Source organism: Chaetodon auriga, chromosome 12, assembly GCF_051107435.1.
Source record: "Chaetodon auriga isolate fChaAug3 chromosome 12, fChaAug3.hap1, whole genome shotgun sequence".
Taxonomy (NCBI): Eukaryota; Metazoa; Chordata; class Actinopteri; order Chaetodontiformes; family Chaetodontidae; genus Chaetodon; species Chaetodon auriga.
In genome coordinates this window covers 20,956,889-20,979,809 of record NC_135085.1, presented here as the reverse complement: position 1 = coordinate 20,979,809, position 22,921 = coordinate 20,956,889, and the positions used below count along the sequence as shown (strand labels likewise).

Below are 22,921 nucleotides of genomic sequence, written 5' to 3'. Positions count from 1 at the left end.
AACGCTTAAGCAGATTAGCTGTCTGAAATGAGAGGGTATGCTACTTTTCTCTCTTTTCTGTCATTGTTGATTGTAAATCTTTGGGTTTTGGTCTGTTTTAAAGACTTCACTGTGGACTCTGTGTGCTTGAGAAGAGCATTTTTCAGAATTTTTTGATATTATTTGAACTTAACATTTCATTAATACATGAGTTGTCTCCAGCATATATCATATATATTATTTTTACTTAAAGTCTGCCTATAAAAGATGATATAAGGGCTGTGAAGTGATATTAATGCAATAATTTATAATGGTCGCCAATACTAGTCGGTGTTGTTCAGTTATATAACTCTTAGTGATTTTAATTGAGATCATTTTTATCTCTGTTTTGGTCTTTCATTAGAAATGTTAAATCATCTTGTCAAAGCTTATTATGCCTGTGCTTCTCTTGGACAAAATGCAGAATGATTTTCCGAATGAAGATATTGAACCTGGTTTTGTTTCAGCCTCCTGTTTTGCCAGAATAACTAAGACTTGTGTGTTGTTTCTAGTTTCCGCCTGGTGCCGTTCCTGACGGAGCTGCGCGCCGTGATGGACTGGGTTTGGACAGACACCTCGCTGTCTTTGTCCAGCTGGATCTGTGTGGAGGACATCTACGCTCACATCTTCATCCTCAAGTGCTGGAGAGAGTCTGAGAAGGTGTTTATCACTGTGGCATCAGAGGAGAATCACTTTCAGAGCCAAAGTCTGTCATGTTGGAATTCATGCTGAAATTTACGTTAGTGAGTTGTTGAAGGAGATCTGTTTTAAAAATAAGATTAAAGTCTGGTCTGGATTGGCTGGGGGACGGCTGGACTCTCACTCTCTGCAATGAACTGTATGTTAGATGACATGTTTGTATCTGTGGTGGGCCATGTGCAAAAGTGCATTAAAAATATCTTTATTCTCTGTCTCGCGACAGTAAATAATGCACTCCTGCTGTTTGGTCTGCATCAGTCTGCAAGTACTTCCTGTCTGGAAGTTTTTCTTCCATCTTTACTTTTATTGCCCCCCCCCCACCTCCAGGAGTAAAGATGGAACAAAGTTTCATGAGGACTTCCCTTGAATATCTGCACCATCATGTAAAAACAACAGCCGATTGACACTGCATGCAGGTCACATGATACAGCTCACTGTCTTTCATCTCGTGCTCCTGCAGAGGTATCCACAACCGCGAGGCCAGAAGAAGAAGAAGGTGGTGAAGTACGGGATGGGAGGCATGATTGTAGTGCTGCTGATCTGTATCGTCTGGTTCCCGCTGCTCTTCATGTCCCTCGTTAAATCTGTAGCCGGAGTCGTCAACCCACCGCTGGATGTCTCCTTTGAAATCACCCTGGCTGGCTTTCAGGTGTGGACACAGTTTGTTTGATCAGATCATTTGAGCTCAAACAATTTGCCAGATAGAAATAAGAAAAGACCAAAGAGATGCTCTGCCCAAAGCCACATCTTTTTGAAATGAAATGAAATCCTGCTCCTCTGAGTTGACGTAGGTCTGGATGAAGTAAATAAATCTGGGATTCTTTCTAGGCTGAAGCCAGATCTTTATTTGAGCGTCTTAAAGTGGCACTTTTTGATCAGTTTATGTGATTACTGGTGGTCTGTGATGTGTGAATATTCTGGCTGCAAAGTGCCTGATGCACAAACTTTTAAAGTGTTTTCAGACTTTTGCTAATTTTCCATAAAAATGTCCTTTTCTCGCAGCCCATCTTCACCATGAGCGCTCAGCAAAATCAGCTGCAGGGTGTGACGCCAGAGGAATTTGAATCATTTAAGAACAAATACAGAAATGATGATGTAAGCACAAGAAATACCACACAAATACAATATGTCAGCTGTTGTGTTTATGTTCTATAATTCACTGCATTGAGAAAGAGCAGTGAAGATAACATTTATTACATAATCCATGTTGTACGAGCAAGGTTTAATCCAGGCTGTGAATACATGCCAGAAAAGCTAATATTTACTTGTCATATTGCAGAGAAGATGTAGTTTATTGATTGAATGTACCTTTCAAAGCTGCTCTACATCAAGTTTTAACATCTCCACTTTGTGTGTCTGATTTAAAGATTTCCTCTCTGTGGCAACGCTTTGGGCTAAATGCTAACATTAGCATACTGACATGCTCAGTCTGCTCTGCAGCTATACTCACTCATGTTTGCCACGCAAAATTTAGCATGTTAGCATGCTAACATTTGCCAATCTGCTAATTAGCAGCAAACATAGACTGTTATTTTCTTAATTTCTCAGTTATTTTTGCACATAAAATGTCAGAATGTATTGAAAAAGACCTTTCACAGTTATCTGTTTTTCTGTTTCTTATCACGTAAGACGAAGCAAATCCTCACAGTTGAGAAGCTAAAACAAGGAAACGCAAATAGTTGCTCATCTAATTCAATGCGGTTGATCAACTAATAGATTGATTTAAATTTAATGGCAATCCAGGAAATACTTATTGAGATATTTCACTCTGAAACAAATTAGGGGATCGACCAGCACTGACCTCCATAGAGCCACACCGCTAGATTAGCTAAGAAACCTTCACACAGGGGCTTTACCCAGACATCTTTACATAAATTAGACATGCTTTAATGAGTAATTAATACAAAATTCTGTTCCTGATATGTGGTTTGGTCCCACGGTTAGGAGGCCTCGCAGTGGCTGGAGAGCTACACGTATCCGGACCTGTACATCGCACAGCTGAAAGGCAGTTCCAACTCCCTGTGGACCATCAGCCCGCCCAGCAGAAACAACCTGATAGAGATGTTGGGCTCCGAAGAGGAATTCCTCATCACTGTGTCCTGGTCCGTGCAAAGGTACGACGAAATGTTCTCGAATATCCTTCCCCCTTGTTGTCCACCTCTTTCAAATAAAACACTCACAGCTGCAACGTGTTTTTCCTCTTGTTGTGATCTCAGAAACCAAAGTCTTGGTGCCAAGGCTGAAACAGCATCTGGGAAACGAGTGTCGGTCCTCGACCAAAGCACCAAGCAGAACCTCGCCAAGCTCCTGAATGCAACAGGAGAGATCTCAGAAGTGTGAGTTTATCAGATGCTTTCCATCTTCTTTGCACTTGTCCACTGCGATGCGATCATCAGGAGCTAAAATCTCTCATCAGTCAGTCACAGACGAGATACCTTCCTCCTCTGCAGGTAGCAAAATTATTACTTTGCAGAGGGAGTTGCAGTGTGTTAGCGTGTTAGCTTGAGAGGTATGTTTTGAGCTTTGAACTTAGCTGTTTCCTCCTGAGCTGAGCTAAGCTAACCACCTCCTGGCTTTAGCTCCACACTTGACAGGACCTGAGTGGTGTCATTGCTCTTGTCCATCATCTCACATTCCTCAGGAGGAAGGACTTTTAGATTTTTACACCCTTAAACACGACAACAGTTAATATGAGAACTAGAGGAAACCAGAATGAAACCCTGAGTCTGTCCTCTCGCTAACACAAACTGAGTTTTGCTGCAGTAACAGCTTCTCTTCCTCTGCAGGATCCTGACGGACATCTTCCCTCGTTATATTCGCGCCCCCAGTGACTCCAATGCCAAGCCTGTGGATCAGCTTTATAAAGGTGAACATCTTTATCACCGTACAGATTAGACTGATGTAGGAGCCTCTTCTAAGGTGTTTTCACTTCCTCTTTTCAGTAAATTGACACCTATCCTCAAAGTGCAACATTACTTTTTTGTTACTTTATATATTGAAATTACTGAAATTTCTTATTTCTATTTGATTGTATAAGTTCCCTGTTTGGGCCTTTGTGAATGTCTTTCATTTCATTCTTCTGTCTGCAGATAACAAGATGTTTAACATATCCTTGACCTTGAAGCGAACTGACAACACTGTGAATCAGACTCAGGAGTGGTGGATCGTCAAGCAGACAGAGGACGGCCCGATCTCAAAGAGGCAGCAGAAGTACAGGGACGACACGGGACTGGAGCTCTACGTATTCAGCGACCAAGTCAGCCCCCCCAGTTTGGGCTTCCTGGCTGGATATGGGTACGTGGTGACTGGTCCTGCTTTGGTTTTTGCAGTGACGTGTCGTGTTTTACAGTTTGGTTATCATCGGCATCTGTTAGGCTTGGTCCTTATTACTGTGGTGATTTGAAGTTTAAATTATGGGAAACAATTGAAACCGGTAATTTCCTACCAAGATGAATCTTTGTGGTGGCAAACTGATTAACAGACAAGGAAAGCTGCAAAAGAAAATGATGTTTTTGCACACACATACATATATTTTTCACTCATCTTTGTTAGAGGGTAAGTGTGCTTAATGTTTGATGAGGAGCAGCGACCTGTGCAACACTTCCAGGCGTTTTTATCCACATTTAAATCGGCGGTGTGGCTCACAGAGCAGGATTCATCCCCCAGAGCCACAGAACAAAAAACCCTGAGCCCAGCTTCTCTTACTGCAAATCTTCAAGCAGGTGTTGTGATCGCATTTTCATTAGATGATGCAAGAAGCAGCCAGATATTTCAAGTGACTGGTCTGTTTATGAAAAGCGGTTTCACAGGTCAGTAATGAACCTTAAACCTCATCCTTTTAGGTTTAAGTGAAATCAAAGAAAAGCTGAGTATTTTTCCACCTGTAACATAAGAGAGAATCTGTTTTACGCGCTCATACGTGGACAGCAAACGTCTCATGTCTCCTGTTCATCAAGACAAACATAAAAGACCAGTTAATAACGTGGATAGTTGAGTGTATACAGGGTGAAATTAACTGCAGGAAAGGCAGATTTAGGGAAATTAGGAAGCCCAGAAAATCAACACGCTCACCGTCCGCACAAGCGCTGCTTTCAAAACATTTCCGACCATAGGAAGACAAAAACACAGTTGAAGCCATGTCAAAGCACGCCAAACCAACAGCTGGCGATATAACCCGAAAGCCACCTTGGCCAATCAGAAGCCAGAAAAGAAGCTGTTACTGAAAGGCTACCTGCACCTGGTGGTGTTAGCAGCAATGTGTAAACATGCAAAAAATCCTGTCGGCAGGGGTAGCACCATTAGCGCCATGCTGGCCACGTCTGCCACTGCAACTCTCCTCATGTAAATAAAGGAGATCACGACGCACACTGTGGCGTCCCCGTCTGCACATCAACACTGCAAACAAAAGCCTGCAGGGGCCTCCTGCTGGAGCAGCACTCTGAGAGGTGAACCCTGAACCTGCAGCAGCCTTTACATGTCGTCTGCCAGCAAGAGAGCTCAGAAATCCACTTTGTATACACTGTGTAACTTCCTCTCTTCCCTGTCTAGGATCATGGGCCTGTACGCATCTGTGGTTCTGGTCATCGGCAAGTTTGTGCGTGAGTTTTTCAGCGGCATCTCCCACACCATCATGTTCGAGGAGCTGCCCAACGTGGACCGCATCCTCAAGCTGTGCACCGACATCTTCCTGGTCCGAGAGACGGGGGAGCTGGACCTGGAGGAGGACATGTACGCCAAACTCATCTTCCTCTACCGCTCGCCAGAGACTATGATCAAGTGGACCAGAGAGAAAACTCAGTGAAGCTCAGCAAGGGAACGTCAACCAACGAGGGCGAGCCGAAGCTTCTCGGACAGGAGCCGCTCGGGACGGTCGCCCCGTTTCAGCCCATTCGCCTGCTGAGGGAGCACAAAGCACCAGAGGAGCAGCTCCTCCTCAGCTGAGCTCTGACAGCAGCGATACAGCATTAGCTCCACACTAAAACACTTGTTTAAGTTATAAACTGGCATTTTATACTATTTACAGACAAAAAAACAACAACAATTGCAGTCATATTACTAATAGATGAGGACAAATTTGCCGGTGCTGTGTTTATCTTGGCTCAGTTTGGCATCCAGTGGATAAAACAAGCAGCTGGTGTTCAGCTGGAGGAATCCTGTAGGGCGATTTTCTTAAGTTATAAAAAGTGCTATCTGTAACATAAAGGTAGGTTTTTAAACACAAATGCTCAGCAGCCTCTCTGCTCTCCACGCCTGCCTCTAACATTTCCGCAGGGAGACGAGGAGCAGCTCCACCTGAATGAAACATTCATCTTTAAGGGCTTCACACCAACAGAAAAGTGCACAATAATAACCACATGAGCACAACCTCGTATCTCCTCCAACTGGAACGCTCGGATCGTGGGACTGTGCAATATTGAGCTGTCGGTCCTTCAGGATGTGGACTGAGGGAAGAGGCCGGCTCTGACAGACACATGCAGACCACCTTTTTTTTTTTTTTTTAAACGTCAGAGGCCACATGGGAGCCTCTCCAGAGACGCAGAAAACATGATCAGACAGTCTTTACTTGCCTTATTTTGTTTGTATGAGAAGAACTGAAACTCTTATCAACTACATATCTTTCTCAGGAAGAGCTGTTTTCACAGATATTCGTCGTTATGAGTTATATGTCACAATATGTAGGCTTTGATGGGTCTAAAAGAGACTGGAGAAAAGATGAAAACTATTTAAATGGCATGAAAATTTAATGTGGATGGACTGATGCCGAGTATGTTTACTGCACAGGGAAAAAGTTTAAAGACTGTATTAGAGAGTAAATTTATGGCTGTGGACTGTTTCCCTCACAGACAAAGAGATTAATTGCCAATCATCCATGTTGCGGATCATCTACAGGTTGGCTGGAGTCCAGACCAGCAGAGGGCTGTTTCTGAATCAGGGTAACGCGCATCAGGTGGTCGACTCTCGCACGTCACGTGTGAACCTCTCGCTGTTTTTAACTTTAACGCTCGTGAGCGCTGCGGCGTCCGCAGCCCTGCTTTCAGTCATCGAGGAGGAAACGAGCGGAAGAAAAAGATTCCTCACACAAAGGGCTGAAACACGGAGCCCTTTGGTCCAAACTATGCATTAGAGAACATTGTAGCATGATAGAAAAACTCCATTATTGTCATGACTAATTTTCATTACGTGTACATAAAGTCTAAGGGGAGGGGTCAGGGTGGAGTAAATGTGAATCTGTGCCTGTATGTTAAAGCCACGCGGTGTGACAGAGGTCCAGAGATGTGCAAATAAAGCATCTGGGAAGGTGTGGAGTTTTGCATTCAGCTGCTGTTTGCTTGCGGAAAAGGACGGCGAGGGAGCAGGTGGAGGATCCGCGTGTTCGTTAAGTGCTTCAACAGGATCGTGATGGAAAACAGCTGCAGCGGACTGAACCCGGACCCTCCGCTTTGAAGACGGCCTCCACCGCGAACCACTAACCTGCTGCATCTGTCCGCTCCTTCAAACTCAGATTTTGATTTGCTTAGAAAATGTAGAACAATTATAATGTTGTCCGTGTTTAGTTTTTTATTGCATTTCGTTAAGAATAATAATAATAATGCAAAGTTGCAGCTCTAATACATGAACGGTAAAGGAGAGCAGAAGGGAGTGCAAAGAGAATAGAGATAATATATAATAAAAAGGGGAAATAAGTAATGAAAACTGCGGTGGACTAATCACATGGAGTGTGTGTCGGTCATATTTACACAGTCACGTGCAGCATTATGGCTGCAACCACCACCGCCCTCCGAAAAAAGACATGGATGTAAAGAAGTCATGTCATGTCATGGGAGTGGGTTGAGGGTGTAGAGTGGGTCGCATTGCATTGCAAGGAAATTTGGGCTTTTGGAGCCTTTGTGCATGTGTTTTCGCTCCATCTCATGAAGTTCCCACAGTCCTGGAATCCATATGTTGCACGAAAGACGTTCAGCCACTTAATTATGATGCAGTTAATAGAGGCCACTTGCAGGAAACGTGACAAATTGATTTTTCCCTTCCTTAAAGGCGCTCATCTCACCGCTGTGCAGAATCTGACTCCTGACTCGTTTAAGGAAATGTACAGAGACCATGAAATGCCACACAATGGAAATGTTTATTGATGCATGTGCAGTTTGGAGATATGCTTTTGAGGAATATTCAAGAAGTGGGCAACAGCACAAATAAAAAAAAATTGTAAACAATCCCTTTATCACCTTTAGTTTTAATTGGCAGGTAAATCATCTTAATCGTGGGCTTCTCACATTTACAGCATGAACAATCAGCATTAGGAGGGAAATCTATGGGGGGAAATGCACTGAACGCATCACCGCATGGTCCCTTTTTCCTGTTTTAGACGCTCAGATTCAAGGATAGTTCAGTGGAAACTGGGAATAAAGACACAGCCATGGCTTTTTTTTTTTTTTCTTTTAGAGGTGGAAGATGACACACACACCTCGAGGTAGACAGACAGAAACAGTCTACAGTGAGCTACAAGCTGCGCCATCAGGAACCGTGCTTTCATTTTCTCGAATAAGCGCCGATCGTTTTGAAGCATGACTGTTCACAGATTCATGCTTTTGATTTTGATTCACCATTAGTCCAAACATGCATGAACAAACCGATTGCATATATTGTTCCAGTAACGGTTTCAACGGGCCGCAGCCGTCAATACTGAATAAATTAACTCTGTACAAATAAACACCTATACACCGAGCAACCCGTTAGAGCATGTTTAGAGTGTTTGTGATTTTAATACACCTACGACAATCTTAAGACTCTACTCACAAACATCAACAGCAGAATTTACAGCTTCACGGAGACGAGAAATAATCGAGCGTTTACATACAACAGGCTTTCATACATTATTGAACATTGAAGATTTTCCATTACACTGAGGATCCACCTCAAACAAACACAAATTAAAAGGCTGCTTAAACTCGGTTCGACTCTTCCGCGACACCAGCTGCAGCTGTTGGGGGTTTGAAATGAGCTTTTTTTTTTTTCTTATTTGTTGCACGATAACGATCACACAGCCACACATCTGGGCCTCAGAGCTGAAAGGGTTTGTCAAGGTTTTTTTTTTTTTTTTGACTCGCACACAGAGGGTGTCGTGGTGCAGCAGCAGATGGGGAGAGTCGGCGCTCTGGAGGCTGGAGGCTAACACAGCCCTCCCTCGTAATCGTCCTCCTCGTCAGCGGCAGCCGGCGCCCCGCTGGCGCCGCCTTGTGGAGCGGCAGCAGCCTTCTTCTTCTTCCCTCCTCCTCCGGGTACCCTCAGGGAGATGGCCAGCTTGGCGTACTGTGAGGCACAAAGTGTGACATCAGAGCTCAGATTTTAGAGACTCAGCCTCTTTCTCCGCTCGATGGGATCCTGCTTCTCTGCAGAGGCAGGACCAGTTTTATGCGTTCATGTGAGAGACTGAGTGCATGTGTCTCTGTTTGTGTCTGGGCCTGTGACGGTGGCTGAAATAGGCGGGGCTCTGTCAGGAAAAGATGATGTCATATGTTTGGGCACCAATCACGTCAGCAGTTCGGGAGCGTTTGCATCAGACTGTGATGACAGCTGTTTGTTTATGATGGCGGGCCGCACCCTCAGCCCTGATGAGGCAGATTACTGTGGAACTGTTAATATACAATAAGAGCAGTTCAGACTGGATCTGTCTCTTCAACGTTACCTGATCAGTCACTCTTCACCCCCACCCAGCCATCACCACACCTGTCATTTAAACCTGTCTGGACCAACAAAGGAAGAGCAGCTTTTCTTTCTGCTTATTTCTTATAAGCTGAGCATGAAATTTGACTTTTGGGTGAAAACGTGATCGATGTAATAAGGGCTGAACGAAATGGGAATGGCAATTTTTTTAATTTGATTTCCACTGAAATCAATCTAAGCATGTCCCCTGACGTCTGGAGAATCTGATTTGCCATCTGTGGACACATTTTGGCTTCATCAAAATATTTCAGCTCTTCCGATTTTGATAATATTTGGATTAATTGCTCAGACCTAATGGAAATGTGTTCACTCTAATGTTCGGCCTATTCAGGAACCAATACAACGATGAAAAAAGCAGAGCCATCAGGAGAACAAAACCCTGTAAAAGCTCATCATTTCAGACCGCATCCTGTAATTTCACCACAGCTAAATCACAGAGAACACTGAATACTTCATTTCCCATCTCCCCCGGTGACGTTAATCTCATCTGAATATGGCTTTGGTCAAAGTTTTCTTGGCCCCAAACACAATTTAATGTGAAAGAGAAAAACTTTCCTGACTTTAATGCTCTCTTTAAAAAAATGCACAAGATAATAAACTAATAAAATATTGTTGCTAGCATTTTTTGAAGTTATTTTTGAGCTCCATAAACGCACAAAATGTTATAATACAAAAGAAAAAAGACAGAGGTCTAACCCAGCAGACCAAATAAAACACTACAGGCTTTTAATGCAGCTGAACCAACATATCAATAATAATGACACGTCAGCAGCACTCACGTCATTGTCCATGTACTTCAGCAGAGGTGAGTTGCACACGCGGTAGACCTGGTCCTCATCCTGCTCGTCGTAGCCCTGCAGTAGCGTCTCCATGGCAACACAATCCTCGCTTCCGCTGTAGCCGGGCAGACTGGTGGAGAGGAAGCAGCACTTCATGAAACCATCCTCGGGTTAAAGCGGCAAACGTGTCGTGCGGCCACACGGGCGCCCTAACGTCAAGGTCGGCAACAGACGACAGAAATGACAGACGGCGGCGAGACCTACCTGTAACTTTCTCTGACGCATTTGTCGGCTGCTACGTAGTCCCCTCTGTGAAGATGAATCAGCACTTGAGCCGTCGTTTTCTGAAGAGTGAAAAGCATCAGTTCACTGTTCCACCAACAAAGTGCCATAGTTTGCATTTTGGAACATTTACAAACAAATTCATGCACAAGAAGGCATTAATAAGTGCTTTAAATGACCAATAATGAGCCAATATGCTACTAATATGCATGCTAATGTGCAGCTAGTTAATAGTGAGTATATGTACGTGAAGTTCAGTTAAGGTGCACAGACAAAGTGACCCACCTTGAAGCACATGGGGAAGTTCTCAATCTCTTTGTACATGTTCTTCTCCTTCTGCAGAGCGACTGCTGCTTCATCCAGCCTGGTTAGAAAAACCAGAGCAGAGTGAGAAACGATGACCAGCAGGTTCTGTAGTTTAACGTTACCCGTAGACACAGACAAACTTCCTGTGTCCATTTGTCCCGGTGTCACGTCGATCCAGATAAGTCAATGAACTAAAGCTTTTGGGTTTATTAAAAACCACCACCTCTAACTTGGCAGCACAGGTGATACGTGTTGACACCCCCTCCACCTTTATTTGCTTCCCTGTACCTTTTTAACCTGACCAGAAGTCTGGAGGCTTTTCCCAGCAGTTCCACGGCCTGACGCAGTCGGTCCTCGTTCTGCAGAGAGGAAACACAAACATAAAGATGTGAAAAGAGATCGAATCAACAATCAGCATCAGTTCGCTGAGTCATTCAGTTTTTTAAAAAGCTCAGTTTCACCTCAAACACGCCAGCTGCCTTCTGATAGAGGTCCACGGCTTTCTCTAAGTTTATCGGCTCTATCAGTCTGAGGGTGATACAAGAAAAAGGCTTTAGATGGAGAAAAGTCTTCAGGGCACAGTGCCACATTACACTATCACCACTTCTCAAAGCTGACAAACTCATTAATGAGCAATGCAGAGCTGAAAATGCAAACACAATACACAAAGTGACCTCCATCAGAAAAGTGTTGAGGAAATCAGTTTAATCCACTTGCTTAGAGGCAGTAAACAGAATAAAGGTGCTATTTTTTACTTTCCAGCCCGGTCCAGAGCCATGGCAGCGGTGTCAGGAGTCCCATTCTCCATGTACATCATACAGGCTTTCTCTATGTACTGGATGGCTTCTGGCATCTTCTTTTGTTCCTGTTGCAAACACAGCAAAGTCTCAGTTCTGCTGCAGGCATTTTACCAACATCCACCCATCAATGAGCTCAGCTGTGGGTGCACTCACCTTCATCATCATACCCGCCTGTTCGATAGCCCTGAGGAAGAGGAGGAGAGTCTGAGTAACACAATGTTTTTCTTATAGCTGATTTATTACTGGGGTTATAACACAGATACTCACTTTGCAGCATGAAAAAGCCTGCAGGACACGTTAAGGAAAGTACAAGACAAGAGACAGCAGGGTCATGTCTTACAGCCCGGACAGAGCACAGAGAGGATACGTTTTGTTTTCTGTGTGATATTCAGCCTCCTTCAGATAAGCATCCTTCGCTTGATCGTACTGCTTCGCGTTCTTGAAGCACACAGCTGAAAACAAGGCACAGGCACGTTGGTTTGCAGGAAAATGTGGGAAATCTGTTGCAGGGTTAATTTACATTTAGGGATTATGTTGATTTTAGGTTACCTGCTTTGGCGTATTCTGATGCAGCGCTGTCAAAATCAGGCTTCCACTTTGTCAGACTTGTCTTTAAGCTACAGAAACATGACGGCGAGCATATTATGAATGGCTGAAGCTAACAGATTCAGCTAAAAGATCAGCTTACTGACAGTTACAGAACAACACAGCGTGGCTCATTTACTATCTATTTAATCCACCTGTAATGGACTGACGATGCAGGCATATTGTCAATTTACGTCGCAAAGCCGTTCATGAAAATGCAACACTGGCCGCTAAAGCTAGCTTAGCTAACATCATAGTAAAACAAGCTGCTGCTTCCTGCGCACGAAGGAGACATTTTCAATCAAAACTCACCATTTTTCAGCTTTAGCTATGTGCTCGTGAGCTTCGTTTATTTTCTGAGCCGCCATGCTGTTAATTAAGTCGATGAGGTATGACGGATTTGTTGTGGATAAACTGTTATGGACGTTGTTTTCGTCGATTCTGGATTAGCAGGAACTCATCCTCCGGCGCAACGTCGTCTTCCAATGTCGCAGACTACGGGTGCCGCCGAGGACAAAAACACACCTGCGCTGCCATACGCGTGCCGACGTGATTGCAGTGATTTTTGAGCCTTTTAAATGACAGTGATTGTGATTTTAGGCTATATGACTTAAATCTTACTTGACTCAATGTTTACTATGTGTGAGGACTATGACAGTTTCAAGATTAAAGGAGGCGAGTACCAAATAACCAAAAAACTCTGGTCTTACAGTGTGAAGCTATTTTAACTAATTTATCTTATTTATAAAATAATATGCAACACTAAATCACATAATAACAACTGACACTTAAGTTATAGTTGTCCTGCTGATCTTGAGGCCCTGTCTTGAGGAGGGTCCCTGTGTCAAAATCAATTTGCCATATTCTAAATAAATGACTATAAATTACTACACAGCAAACCTGATTCCAGATATTCCAGCACAGAAAAACTGCACACATTGCACAGCGGGGGGAGATGGAGGCCCAGCAGCTAATTTTTTGCCCTGCTGGCACTTTGGTTGCCAACTTTTATGCACTGTGACCCCTTAAAGTAAAGCTGTAGCTGTGTGCCAGTTCTACATTAAATATAAGTGGGTTTTGAATATGAAGTAGTGCGTGCTCAATAGAAAGGTAACAAAATAAAGTCTGAATAAATAAACGATGGTTGAATAGAGACATTTTTATTATGTTTGGGTAGGGGGACTTCATCTGGCTATGGCCTCTGCACTTAAGGCCAAATGTTGGTGGGTGGGTTTACTATGACTTTATTTAAGAGTCAAAGAAAGATCTGCCAAACTGATTTTATTGTTCAGAGTGAAAACACTGAGTGGACCACCTCCAGGACTGACAGAGTCCTTTCAGACAGCACACACAGTCTGAATTAATGCTACTGTGATTAACAGTTTGTCATTTGTTCTTAAATAACTACGAACCACGACTCTTTGTTTTAGAAGAAAATATAATTTAGAGAATTACAGAGGAGCGGACCGGAAGCGGAAACGTGTTTCAGTGCGGTTACTGACGTCATGACGGCTCCGGTCTCTAATGGCTGAACAACAACAACTGTCGGCGAGCGACAAACTTTCCCAAACTTCTACACCGACGAAGGAAAGTTGGAAATAGCTAATTATTTCGCTTGTGTGACACTTTACGCGCGTTTGCCTGGTTTCTCTTGCAATTACAAATGTGGAGTTACTGATGGATCCGAGATATGACATTCCGCGGAGGGCCGCCGGTGGCGGCGGGGGCTCCGCGAACTCGTCCCCCGCTCTGGGGGCTCAGTCGCGCCGCAGGAAGATGCCTCCCAGGCCCGCTGATTTTAAACTTCAAATCATCATTATTGGCTCCCGCGGTGTGGGCAAAACCAGCCTCATGGAGAGATTTACCGACGACACTTTCTGCGAAGCTTGCAAGTCGACCGTAGGTGAGGACAGGAGGCAAAATACGGCACTTGTTTTTGCCAACTTTTTATTGACAGCATTTAGCAGGGCTCTGTCTACTTACTGGAGGGAAGACACTTGAACTACCAAGGGTTGGACGTTATAAACGTTTTTTCACCCCCTTTGCTGTTTAACAAGACTCAACAGCGGATTCACGACTGGCTGTAGCTAGCTAACTTAAGCTAACGGCCGCAACAACACTTCTAGCTAACAAAATGTCTTAACGTTAGCTATCACACCGTACTGCTAACACAAACCAAACAAACACACGTGTGAGGCTTGGAGTCGTGTTTAAGGGGGATTGTTTTATTTTTAAGATGTTAAAAGGAGACCTGTCAGGGATTTTAGGGCCCAATAATGTAGGGAAGAGACTTGTTAACCAATTACCTTCATAGCATGGATCTGCAGCAATCCAGTAATTAATTAACTTACATGTGACCCTGTTCGTTGAAATGAGGGTATAGTCTCATCCCATCGAGTGACATCTCAATTTCTGAACAGCCATTTTTCATATTTCTACATGTGTTTTCTTCCCTCCCCAAAAAAACAAAAACACAATTACTTTAACTGTGTGATCACTGATGTTTTATTGAAATCTAGTGAACCTTGTGACAAATTGCCGTGCCACGGTTATAGATACTGCCATCTTGAAATACACAAAACCATAAATATAATTGAGTAAACAGTCCTGTGACCAGCACAACAGTCAGCCATAGTGTCCAATCCCAAAATAGTCACACAGAAGCAGCTGCTGTGGCAGAGCTCAATTTAGTGCCCTGTGACACAGCTCATCACTGATACTGTGTTTGTTTGATCACAGAGACGATGGAGGGTCTGCCTGAAAATGGTTTCTAATCCCACAATTTCCTCATCGTAGAAGATCACTGTGATTGTGATTTTAAATCTGTGACACAGATTTAACTGCAAGCGTAACTCCAAGGAAACCTGCCATTAAATAAACATATTTAACCATCCATAACTCTATTATACAAAGAAGGGAAGTCATTTTTTCCTGCATCTTGTCCTAAAACCAACAATCTAACTGAAATGATATTTGCATAAAGCCAAAACAACACAGGAAATGCTGGTTCTTGTCCGTGTCCACATGTTTGCTTCTGACTCCCCTCACAGGAGTCGACTTCAAAATCAAGACAGTGGAGCTGAGAGGGAAGAAGATCAGACTACAGATCTGGTGAGTAACTGGCAGCAGTCTCCACTTCCTTTTTCCCCCTGCATGGTGCGTTTTCTGTGTCTGTCCTGTCATCCTGCAGGCTGCTCTAACAAACACTACAGGTGGCTTACTGGGTGCTGGGTAGGTAATGCATGTGCAGATAAGAAATAATTTCCTAAAAATGACATCATTGCATGTTTTTGATCACCAAAACATGTTTTGTCAACCATGTTTATTATTGTCTCGATCAATCCATTTGTTGCTTGGTCTGTAAAATGTCAAAAAACGGTGATAAATGTAGATCAAAACCCGAGATGAAGTCCTAAAATGTCTCGTTTTGTCCACAATCCACACAATCCAAAGATATTCAGTTTACTGTCAGAGAGAGAGAGAATATTTATATTTAAGAAGATGGAATCAGAATTTAGACTTTGTTTATCTAAAAATGTACTCAAACCAGTTAAATATTTCAAAGTCAAACCCTGGCAGTGGCGACATGCAGCTTACATCTTAACCGTTGTTACTTATTAGTTGAAAGGATCATGTCATACTGGTTGGTCCAGAGGACATGCGATATGCCCTCTTACTGAGGCTCCTTGCTGGCAGTTATAAGAAAATGTTGAATATTTACTGGAAACTACACTGCGCGCTAAAGCCAGCCCCTGTTTTTGAAGTGACGTGTCCTGTTCTTTCTGCACTAATTTGACATACCTGCAGAACTGTTGCAGTCAAAGTCCAAAATTAGGACTAACACCATTTGCGTATTCTTTTTAAAGTACTAATAAGTAGCAGTAGTTTGATTTTTTTTTAGTGTCACTTTACTGTGAGGTAAGATGATACACTGAGAAACATATCCATCTTTAAAATGTCTGCGATAAGTCAATACGTCTCACAACTGGCTGCTGGAGACATGGAGTGTTATTGTTGCTTGATAATCAGACTGGACTGCCTTTGTGTTTCACTTCATCATCCTAATACACTGTCAGAGATGTGGGCAGTGAGTCAGAGCTCTCGAACCACCACTGTTATTACTCAAATAGCCCGTCGGCGTCAGGGAGGATGTGATTTCACTGATTTGATTCTGTTAGGCCTCTACTTGTGTCTTGTGACTTTAACTAGGCCTTAATTAGATTCTGAAAACATCCAGTGTTTGAGTCCAACGGTTGAAAAAGTGAGTAATGTGCCACAAATTACAGTCAGGAAAGCTTGTTGTGAGGATATGACTTTGAGTGACTGTGTTGGGCTAAAATGTGGGAACTCCATCGCTTATTTCACTAACGCATCTGTCCTGTTCACTAACACCCCATCCACGCCACATCTACCTGTCACCACGTCCCGTTTTATCCCCGCTCCTCCGCCCGCCCTCGACCTGTCCGTTCGGGATTGGCCGTCCTCAGTGTGTCTCATCTCTCACATCAAGCTCCATCACTGCCGCGCCTGGCCTTCCCTAACCCCGTCACTGTGCTGCTGTGTCTCTGTCTGCTCCTCTGCTCATGAGCCTGACTGTGACTCACACGGGGAACAGGGAGAGACTAGCTGGCTGAAGGTACAGTAACACAGCTCTGTGCGTGGAGCTCCACCTGCTCATCATGCTGCTAACCATCACAGCATAAGCTAAAGTGAATCCACTCATGCATTTAAAAATGTGTTTGCAAGGTTACATTTTTAAGATGAAGAGTTCATTTCCAAAATGCAGGATATTTACTCTAATTTCAAATGTCTGTACTTGGTTTGGAATGGTGACACTTTAATTTGGCCATTTAAAAACATTATATTAGCGCTATAGAGCTATAATGTTGTTGTAAGATTATTTGAGGACATTTTAGACAAGGTTAGATGCATTAAAACTTCTCTGTAGACATATTTTACCTTGTTTTACTATGTTGTCTTTTACTGTCACTTTTCAGTTCATTTAGATCAACATTTGTATCTGCTTACAATTACAGTGTGTTATAAACCATCTCTGAAATGTTTAAATACATCTTAGAAATGCTAAATGTGGGAGGTTAAAGTAAAATTACTGATCATTTCAGATTTTTTCATGGGATGTTGTCTTTTCACAAACTGTAAATGCCTCATTTTGGAACAAAACTCTTCAGATCTCTTTGTTTTAGCTAGACACTGGATGATAATGTGGATGCTGGATTTAGCCCACTTTAGCCCAGTAATTAGTGCTTTGAAATGAATGATGTAGACACGAACAAAAAAGATTGACATTCTTTGATTATATCGTTGTTCATTAATAGCATTGGTCAGAAAACTGATTCTTCCTCCCGTTTGTTGTTTGACCTGAAGTTTTCATTTTCAAGCACTTACTAGTCGTAGTCATCTTTAATGGGTGAGCAATGCTTGGATCAAATCGCCCGATCGGCTGTTTGGTATTTCCGGAGATCTCTGTGACCCTGCACTGACTGCGCAGACTTTTAATTAGACTGGGTTCATTCGTTTCATCCAGGGACACCGCTGGCCAGGAGAGGTTCAACAGCATCACATCAGCCTACTACAGAAGCGCCAAGGGAATAGTGCTAGTGTACGATATCACGAAGCAGGAGACCTTTGACGACCTGCCCAAGTGGATGAAAATGATAGACAAGGTAAACAAACTGTCAGACTGCTGGAGATCTGTGTTTCTTAAAGATCTCATCAGAGGAATGTGACTTTTCTGCATTGTCTCCCTGCTGTTATTATATGGCAGACATGTTGGAAAGTGTCCAAACTCCACCTTTTTCTCTTGTACAGTGACAGAACATTTCTCTGTGTTCTGCCGAGCACCTGGCACTGAGGTTTAAGGCCAGCACAGCCACACCTCCCCTGATAGCTTCACCTGTAGCTCCGTCCTTTATCTCTCCAGCTCTGGCAGCAGTCACTGGAGCTAGAGGTGTTTTTTGAGGTGTCACGTTGCAGAAACACTGGTTCAGTCACAGCTGGATTTTTGAGACTGATCTTGATATTTTAAACTAAAAAAACTCTGATAATGATATATCGCCTGATGGCATCACACAGAAATGGATCAAACAGTGAAGCGAATTCTGTCCCCATAGTCCTCTCATAGTCTGAGAGGTCCAGGATCCAAGTTCCCAAAACACGAGCTGTAATGTTGCCAAATCACACTGCTTGAAACCTCAATGAGTCATTTTTGTGAAGTTTAATTGCTGTGCTGGTGACGCTGCGCTGAACAGATTTGGTCGCAGTAATCTGGCTTGACTTCTGTGGAATGGGAGGCTGATGACTCCTGACATGTCTCCTCTCAACTTGCTGTTTTGTGTCAGTACGCCTCAGAGGAAGCAGAGCTTCTCCTGGTCGGGAACAAGCTGGACTGTGAGGCTGATCGGATCATCTCCAAACAGCAGGGAGAGAGGGTAGGTTCAACACACACCAGCTCCCATACACCACAGAGTCACAAACACACACGTTCAGTATCAGTATTCACTCTATTGGTAATGTAGGGGAACACACCTTAAGAAGGAAGAAATGTTAAAAAACAGATGTGTTTATTGGCTCTAAATAGGAATGAAAATGAGGTCTTGGCCTACATGTGCTTTGGAAGGAGTCACCTGCCCCATAATGTAGGAAAATTATTAACTGTAATGTGATTCATTCTCAGAGTCAGACGAGCGGTGGGATTAGGCATCTCAACAGCATTTATCTGGCAGGAAACCCAAAGTACATTATATAAGTACAGACACACACAGAGCCCGGGCACGCAGCAGAGGGAGCTTCACTGTAACAACAAAACCAGCTGAGCTCGTGCTGCAGTGTGAAGTGTGGAGATAACGTCGGCTCTGGCTGTGCGAGATGTCACAAAAGGCAGGCTGAGAAAACAGTTTCCCGCATCCAGTCGACTGCTCTGGTTATTTAAATGGCTTCAAGTGAGGCTTACTGTTGACATCACAGCCACATTCACGCACATCATTTTAACGGTATTGCAGAATACAAGTCGTGGCAGAGTGTGTGAGGGTGAGGGTGATGAAGCCGGTCTACTGCCCTCCCGTAGGGCAGATAGATGCTCCCAGTATGCCAGTGGATTGTGTTAGGACATGCACTTTATGTACTTTAAAGACACACTGATTGCACCGATGCCCTCCTCCAGACACTGACATTACTTGTAAGTAGCATTAGCATAGCAGCATGCTTATCCAAAAATTCCATTAAATCTAGAGGGGGGACTTCTCATCAAGAGTCCAGTTGCTGAGGAAGTTTCTTCTGTGACGTTCAGCTGAATTTCTGCTCTCGGTGTGATTCAGATTTTCTCCGCTGACACTGAGCTTATTTTCCTCTAACTTTCTGTCACAGTTTGCCTCTCGAATAAGTGGAATGCGCTTCTGCGAATCTAGTGCCAAGGATAACTTCAATGTCGATGAGATCTTCCTGAAGCTTGTGGATGACATCCTTAGCAAGGTTGGTGAGCTGTCAGTAGAGCCTGACAACATTTTATTTATTTTTTCGAGCAATATTGATACTTGAGAGTTAGAAGAATCTCATAACGATGTCTTAGACAACGCTCAATTTTTAACAAAAAATCATTACATGAATCAGCATTTCTTGTCAGGATTCTGCAGATTTGGGTATTAAAGAATTATGACCAGAATATGCACAGAAGGGACTTTTTCTAGACATTTCCACAGTATAGATAAATACACGTTTACCTGCTTCCTGCTGGATAAACTTTGTTATGGAGATACTATTCGATATTGGCCGACATCTGTGCCGGTTTATTGATTGGGCTTTGTTATCAGTGCCTGTCGTGTAGTTTGCCTGTGGAGGTGCAGTTGGACTGAATTCCACCTGGTGTGGTCAAAATGAGGCAGGATAGGAACAGAAGTGAATGTGTTTCGCCCTGTTCTTCATTGAAATGAATGGGAAGCAAAAACCTGCACTCTCTATGGTGCAGTAGTGTAATAATATCCAAATGACCAAAGTCCATTCAACGCTGTCTTAACCTGACTAAATTCAGCACTTTCTTATTGAGTCGTCGCACTCGATAAGTCACTGTCTTAAGCACGCTGTCTAAGTGCGTTAACCGTGTCTCCACTGACTCGTCCTTTGTTCCCGATACAACAGATGCCTCTGGAAGTTCCCAACAAGGAGCTTTCCAACAGTGTCCTGTCTCTGCAGCCTGAACCGGAAGTGCCTCCGGAGTTGCCGCCTCCCCGCATGCGCTGTTGCTGAGAGTCAGAGTGGTCCCCCATCACACACACACACACGTACACACACACACACACACACACACACACACACACACACACATTCAGCTCACACATGCAGAGTACCAATGTGGCCACCAGGGGGCAGCAAACAGCAGCAGTTTGGAGTTGCTGACTGCTGATGTAAGATGCATGGACCTACTTAACATCCAGTATTGTCTTCCCCCTGTGTCTTCTCCTGTTTTGTAACTGTACACTATGACATGTACTACACTAACACTTAGGCCTGGTGAATCACCCACTTCCTACCACCCGTCTGTTCTACACTTGACCCCAGACTACCTCATTGCTCGGACCGTTAGGCTAGCTGTGCCCCGCCGGTGCCTTCGAGGTAGAGAGCCCTCTGGAAGCAGTTGCACATTTTACAAGGAGGGCGACTATTGAGGACTTGACAGCTTGTTCTCTTCCTGTCTTCTGTAAAAAAAAAGAAAAAAAAACAAGTCCTCACACTTACTGTACACTAAGTTTGACTTTGTCTGAGTTTCCCTGATGGTCTGGTATCTCTGCATCATCTATCTTACAGAAAAGGGATAACAATATCTCACATCTCTTCAGCTTAGTTTAAATTCTGGGCCTAGGTACAGTAGTTTTATACTCTCATTAATAGGTATTATTACCAAGTGGCGGGTTGACTTGAGGTAAACAAAAGCACATGATGTAAATGAAGTGTGTTGCTGTAATGACTGGACAAGGTGCAGATTTTAGCTGCCAGCGCGAGGTGGTTGCGTGGTGATCATATCAGTCTGTATTCCTTTGCCTTAAGGTATTAAAATGGCTGGAACGCCTCATTTCACATTTGTATAAATTGTAATGTTTTGCACTACAATCCATCTCGCCTAGTTAAGCTGACATGCAGGAAAAAAAGAAGTGCACGACTCATAGTTTTTAGCTCTAGTGAAGGTCGACGTTGCCTCGGTAGTGGCCGCTCTGAGCTCTTCCACACCCTGTTGAAGTGGGATGGTGGCGCAAGGAGAGATGGGTAATGTAGTCTTTGAGGGATTGGTGTTTTTCGCAGGGGCATTCTCCAGGTGTGCTGCTGGCTTTTTAGAGGACACACAGACATGAAGTAGCGAGTAGACACACACACACGCTCGGTTTCAGCCTTTGTTTCGGTTTTGTTACTAACATTGCGAAGTGTTTTGTTTCTGATGTTTTTCCTCTGGATTCAGATACAGATGAGAGAAGAGCGATTGGTCTCCCTCCCTTGAGGGAAACGCGCAGGAAGGTTTGTCTCGTATTTGAATGACTCAGGAAACTTTAATCGGCTCATATCTGCTAATTTTGACGGGCTTTTACTGCAGAGTCGATTCGTTTAGATGTTCATAACAAATAAGCATCATAGAAATCCTGCTTGAAGGGGATGTTTGTGTTTTCAGAGGGGGGCAGCTGCTCTGAATTTATCATCTGACAGTTTGTTACAGACCAGTATGGAGACGTCCCTTTACTTGCACATTTCCTAAACAATTAGGCTGTGCGTGTTCAGCCCTCCTGTGCTCATAGGCATTAATAATCATCTAACTCTTCCTTCTTTTTTTGTTCAGTTAATGCAATATTAGCAGTGTAGCACTGTGAGTGTTTCTGTTTTGTTTGTAGCTGTTGAAGTAAAAGTCTGAGGGTGAGCGAGGACGAGCCCATTCGAAGGACCTGATATAAAACTGACACCCTATTCATAACTTTCACTTTTCGTTGGAGGTTTTATGTTACCGTCAAGCTTTTTGTGGACTTAAAATGGCACATTATGTATATATATCCTAACGAATGAGCGGTTTCATACCAAAACAAACACGTTGAAAGTGTGAGACCTTTGCTAACAAAACCGACTGACATCCAAGCACACCTTGCAATAAAATGATCAGCCAGCGACGTGCGTGCAAACTCTGCAACTTTCTCGCCTGTATTTTGAAATAACACTTCTTTAGATGTTGTTTTTTGGAATCAAACCTTTCATTTGTCCCCCTTGACTTTTAGCATTTGGCACTAACCCCCGTGGTCTTCGTTCTAATAGCCAAGCCTTATACTACTCAGTGTTTTAAATATACATTTTACAAAAATGCTTTTATTTGAAATGTGTATCCTTCAAGAGGGAAGACTGTACTTTGTAGTAAACCTGTAATAAGTCTTTGAAAAGTTTTGGCATGTTTAAAGCAGATTTGTGGTATTTATAACTTGTGGCATTCTTGAACTAATGAAATGCAATTAAAGATATCTATATTTATTACCAGATTGTGGTTTTGACTCTACTCTGTGATGGTGTGTGAGGATCTGCGGCGTCCCCGGAGCCTCTGAGCAAATCTACAAAGGCTGCACTCATTGACAGATTGTGTTGTTTTTACTTCATAGCACAGATGAGAAGTTATTTTAGGGTCTTGGGAATAAAACCATTGATTTGAGGATCAGGTTTAGAGGCTCTGACTCCAGGTTTTCCATAGAAGGAGGT

The 22,921-nt window shown here is 43.4% G+C and overlaps 3 protein-coding genes across 5 annotated transcripts in view; 2 read left to right on the top strand and 1 right to left on the bottom strand.

Annotated features, from left to right (window-relative positions):
* Window positions 1-8,833, top strand: part of piezo2b (piezo-type mechanosensitive ion channel component 2b) — a 78,449-nt gene extending 69,616 nt beyond the window's left edge. For all 3 annotated transcript variants that reach the window (XM_076744540.1, XM_076744538.1, XM_076744537.1), the window contains 8 exons: window positions 531-678; window positions 1,178-1,366; window positions 1,720-1,812; window positions 2,662-2,831; window positions 2,934-3,053; window positions 3,504-3,583; window positions 3,807-4,011; window positions 5,266-8,833. In XM_076744540.1, the coding sequence (XP_076600655.1) occupies window positions 531-678; window positions 1,178-1,366; window positions 1,720-1,812; window positions 2,662-2,831; window positions 2,934-3,053; window positions 3,504-3,583; window positions 3,807-4,011; window positions 5,266-5,518 (1,258 nt within the window). In that variant the 3' untranslated portion in view covers window positions 5,519-8,833. The remainder of the gene's footprint in view (window positions 1-530; window positions 679-1,177; window positions 1,367-1,719; window positions 1,813-2,661; window positions 2,832-2,933; window positions 3,054-3,503; window positions 3,584-3,806; window positions 4,012-5,265) is intronic.
* Window positions 7,822-12,687, bottom strand: napgb (N-ethylmaleimide-sensitive factor attachment protein, gamma b). The gene is made up of 12 exons (XM_076744541.1): window positions 12,503-12,687; window positions 12,155-12,222; window positions 11,973-12,057; window positions 11,873-11,890; window positions 11,759-11,789; window positions 11,561-11,670; window positions 11,267-11,333; window positions 11,094-11,164; window positions 10,785-10,863; window positions 10,482-10,561; window positions 10,218-10,347; window positions 7,822-9,024 (listed from the first exon to the last, which is right to left on the bottom strand). The coding sequence occupies exons 1-12, from the start codon at window positions 12,556-12,558 to the stop codon at window positions 8,884-8,886; spliced, it is 936 nt and encodes a 311-aa protein (XP_076600656.1). The 5' UTR covers window positions 12,559-12,687; the 3' UTR covers window positions 7,822-8,883.
* Window positions 12,688-13,689: 1,002 nt separating this feature from the next.
* On the top strand, window positions 13,690-22,705 carry rab12 (RAB12, member RAS oncogene family). The gene is made up of 6 exons (XM_076745786.1): window positions 13,690-14,093; window positions 15,241-15,301; window positions 17,736-17,874; window positions 18,550-18,639; window positions 19,574-19,678; window positions 20,342-22,705. The coding sequence occupies exons 1-6, from the start codon at window positions 13,868-13,870 to the stop codon at window positions 20,447-20,449; spliced, it is 729 nt and encodes a 242-aa protein (XP_076601901.1). The 5' UTR covers window positions 13,690-13,867; the 3' UTR covers window positions 20,450-22,705.
* Window positions 22,706-22,921: the final 216 nt, after the last annotated feature.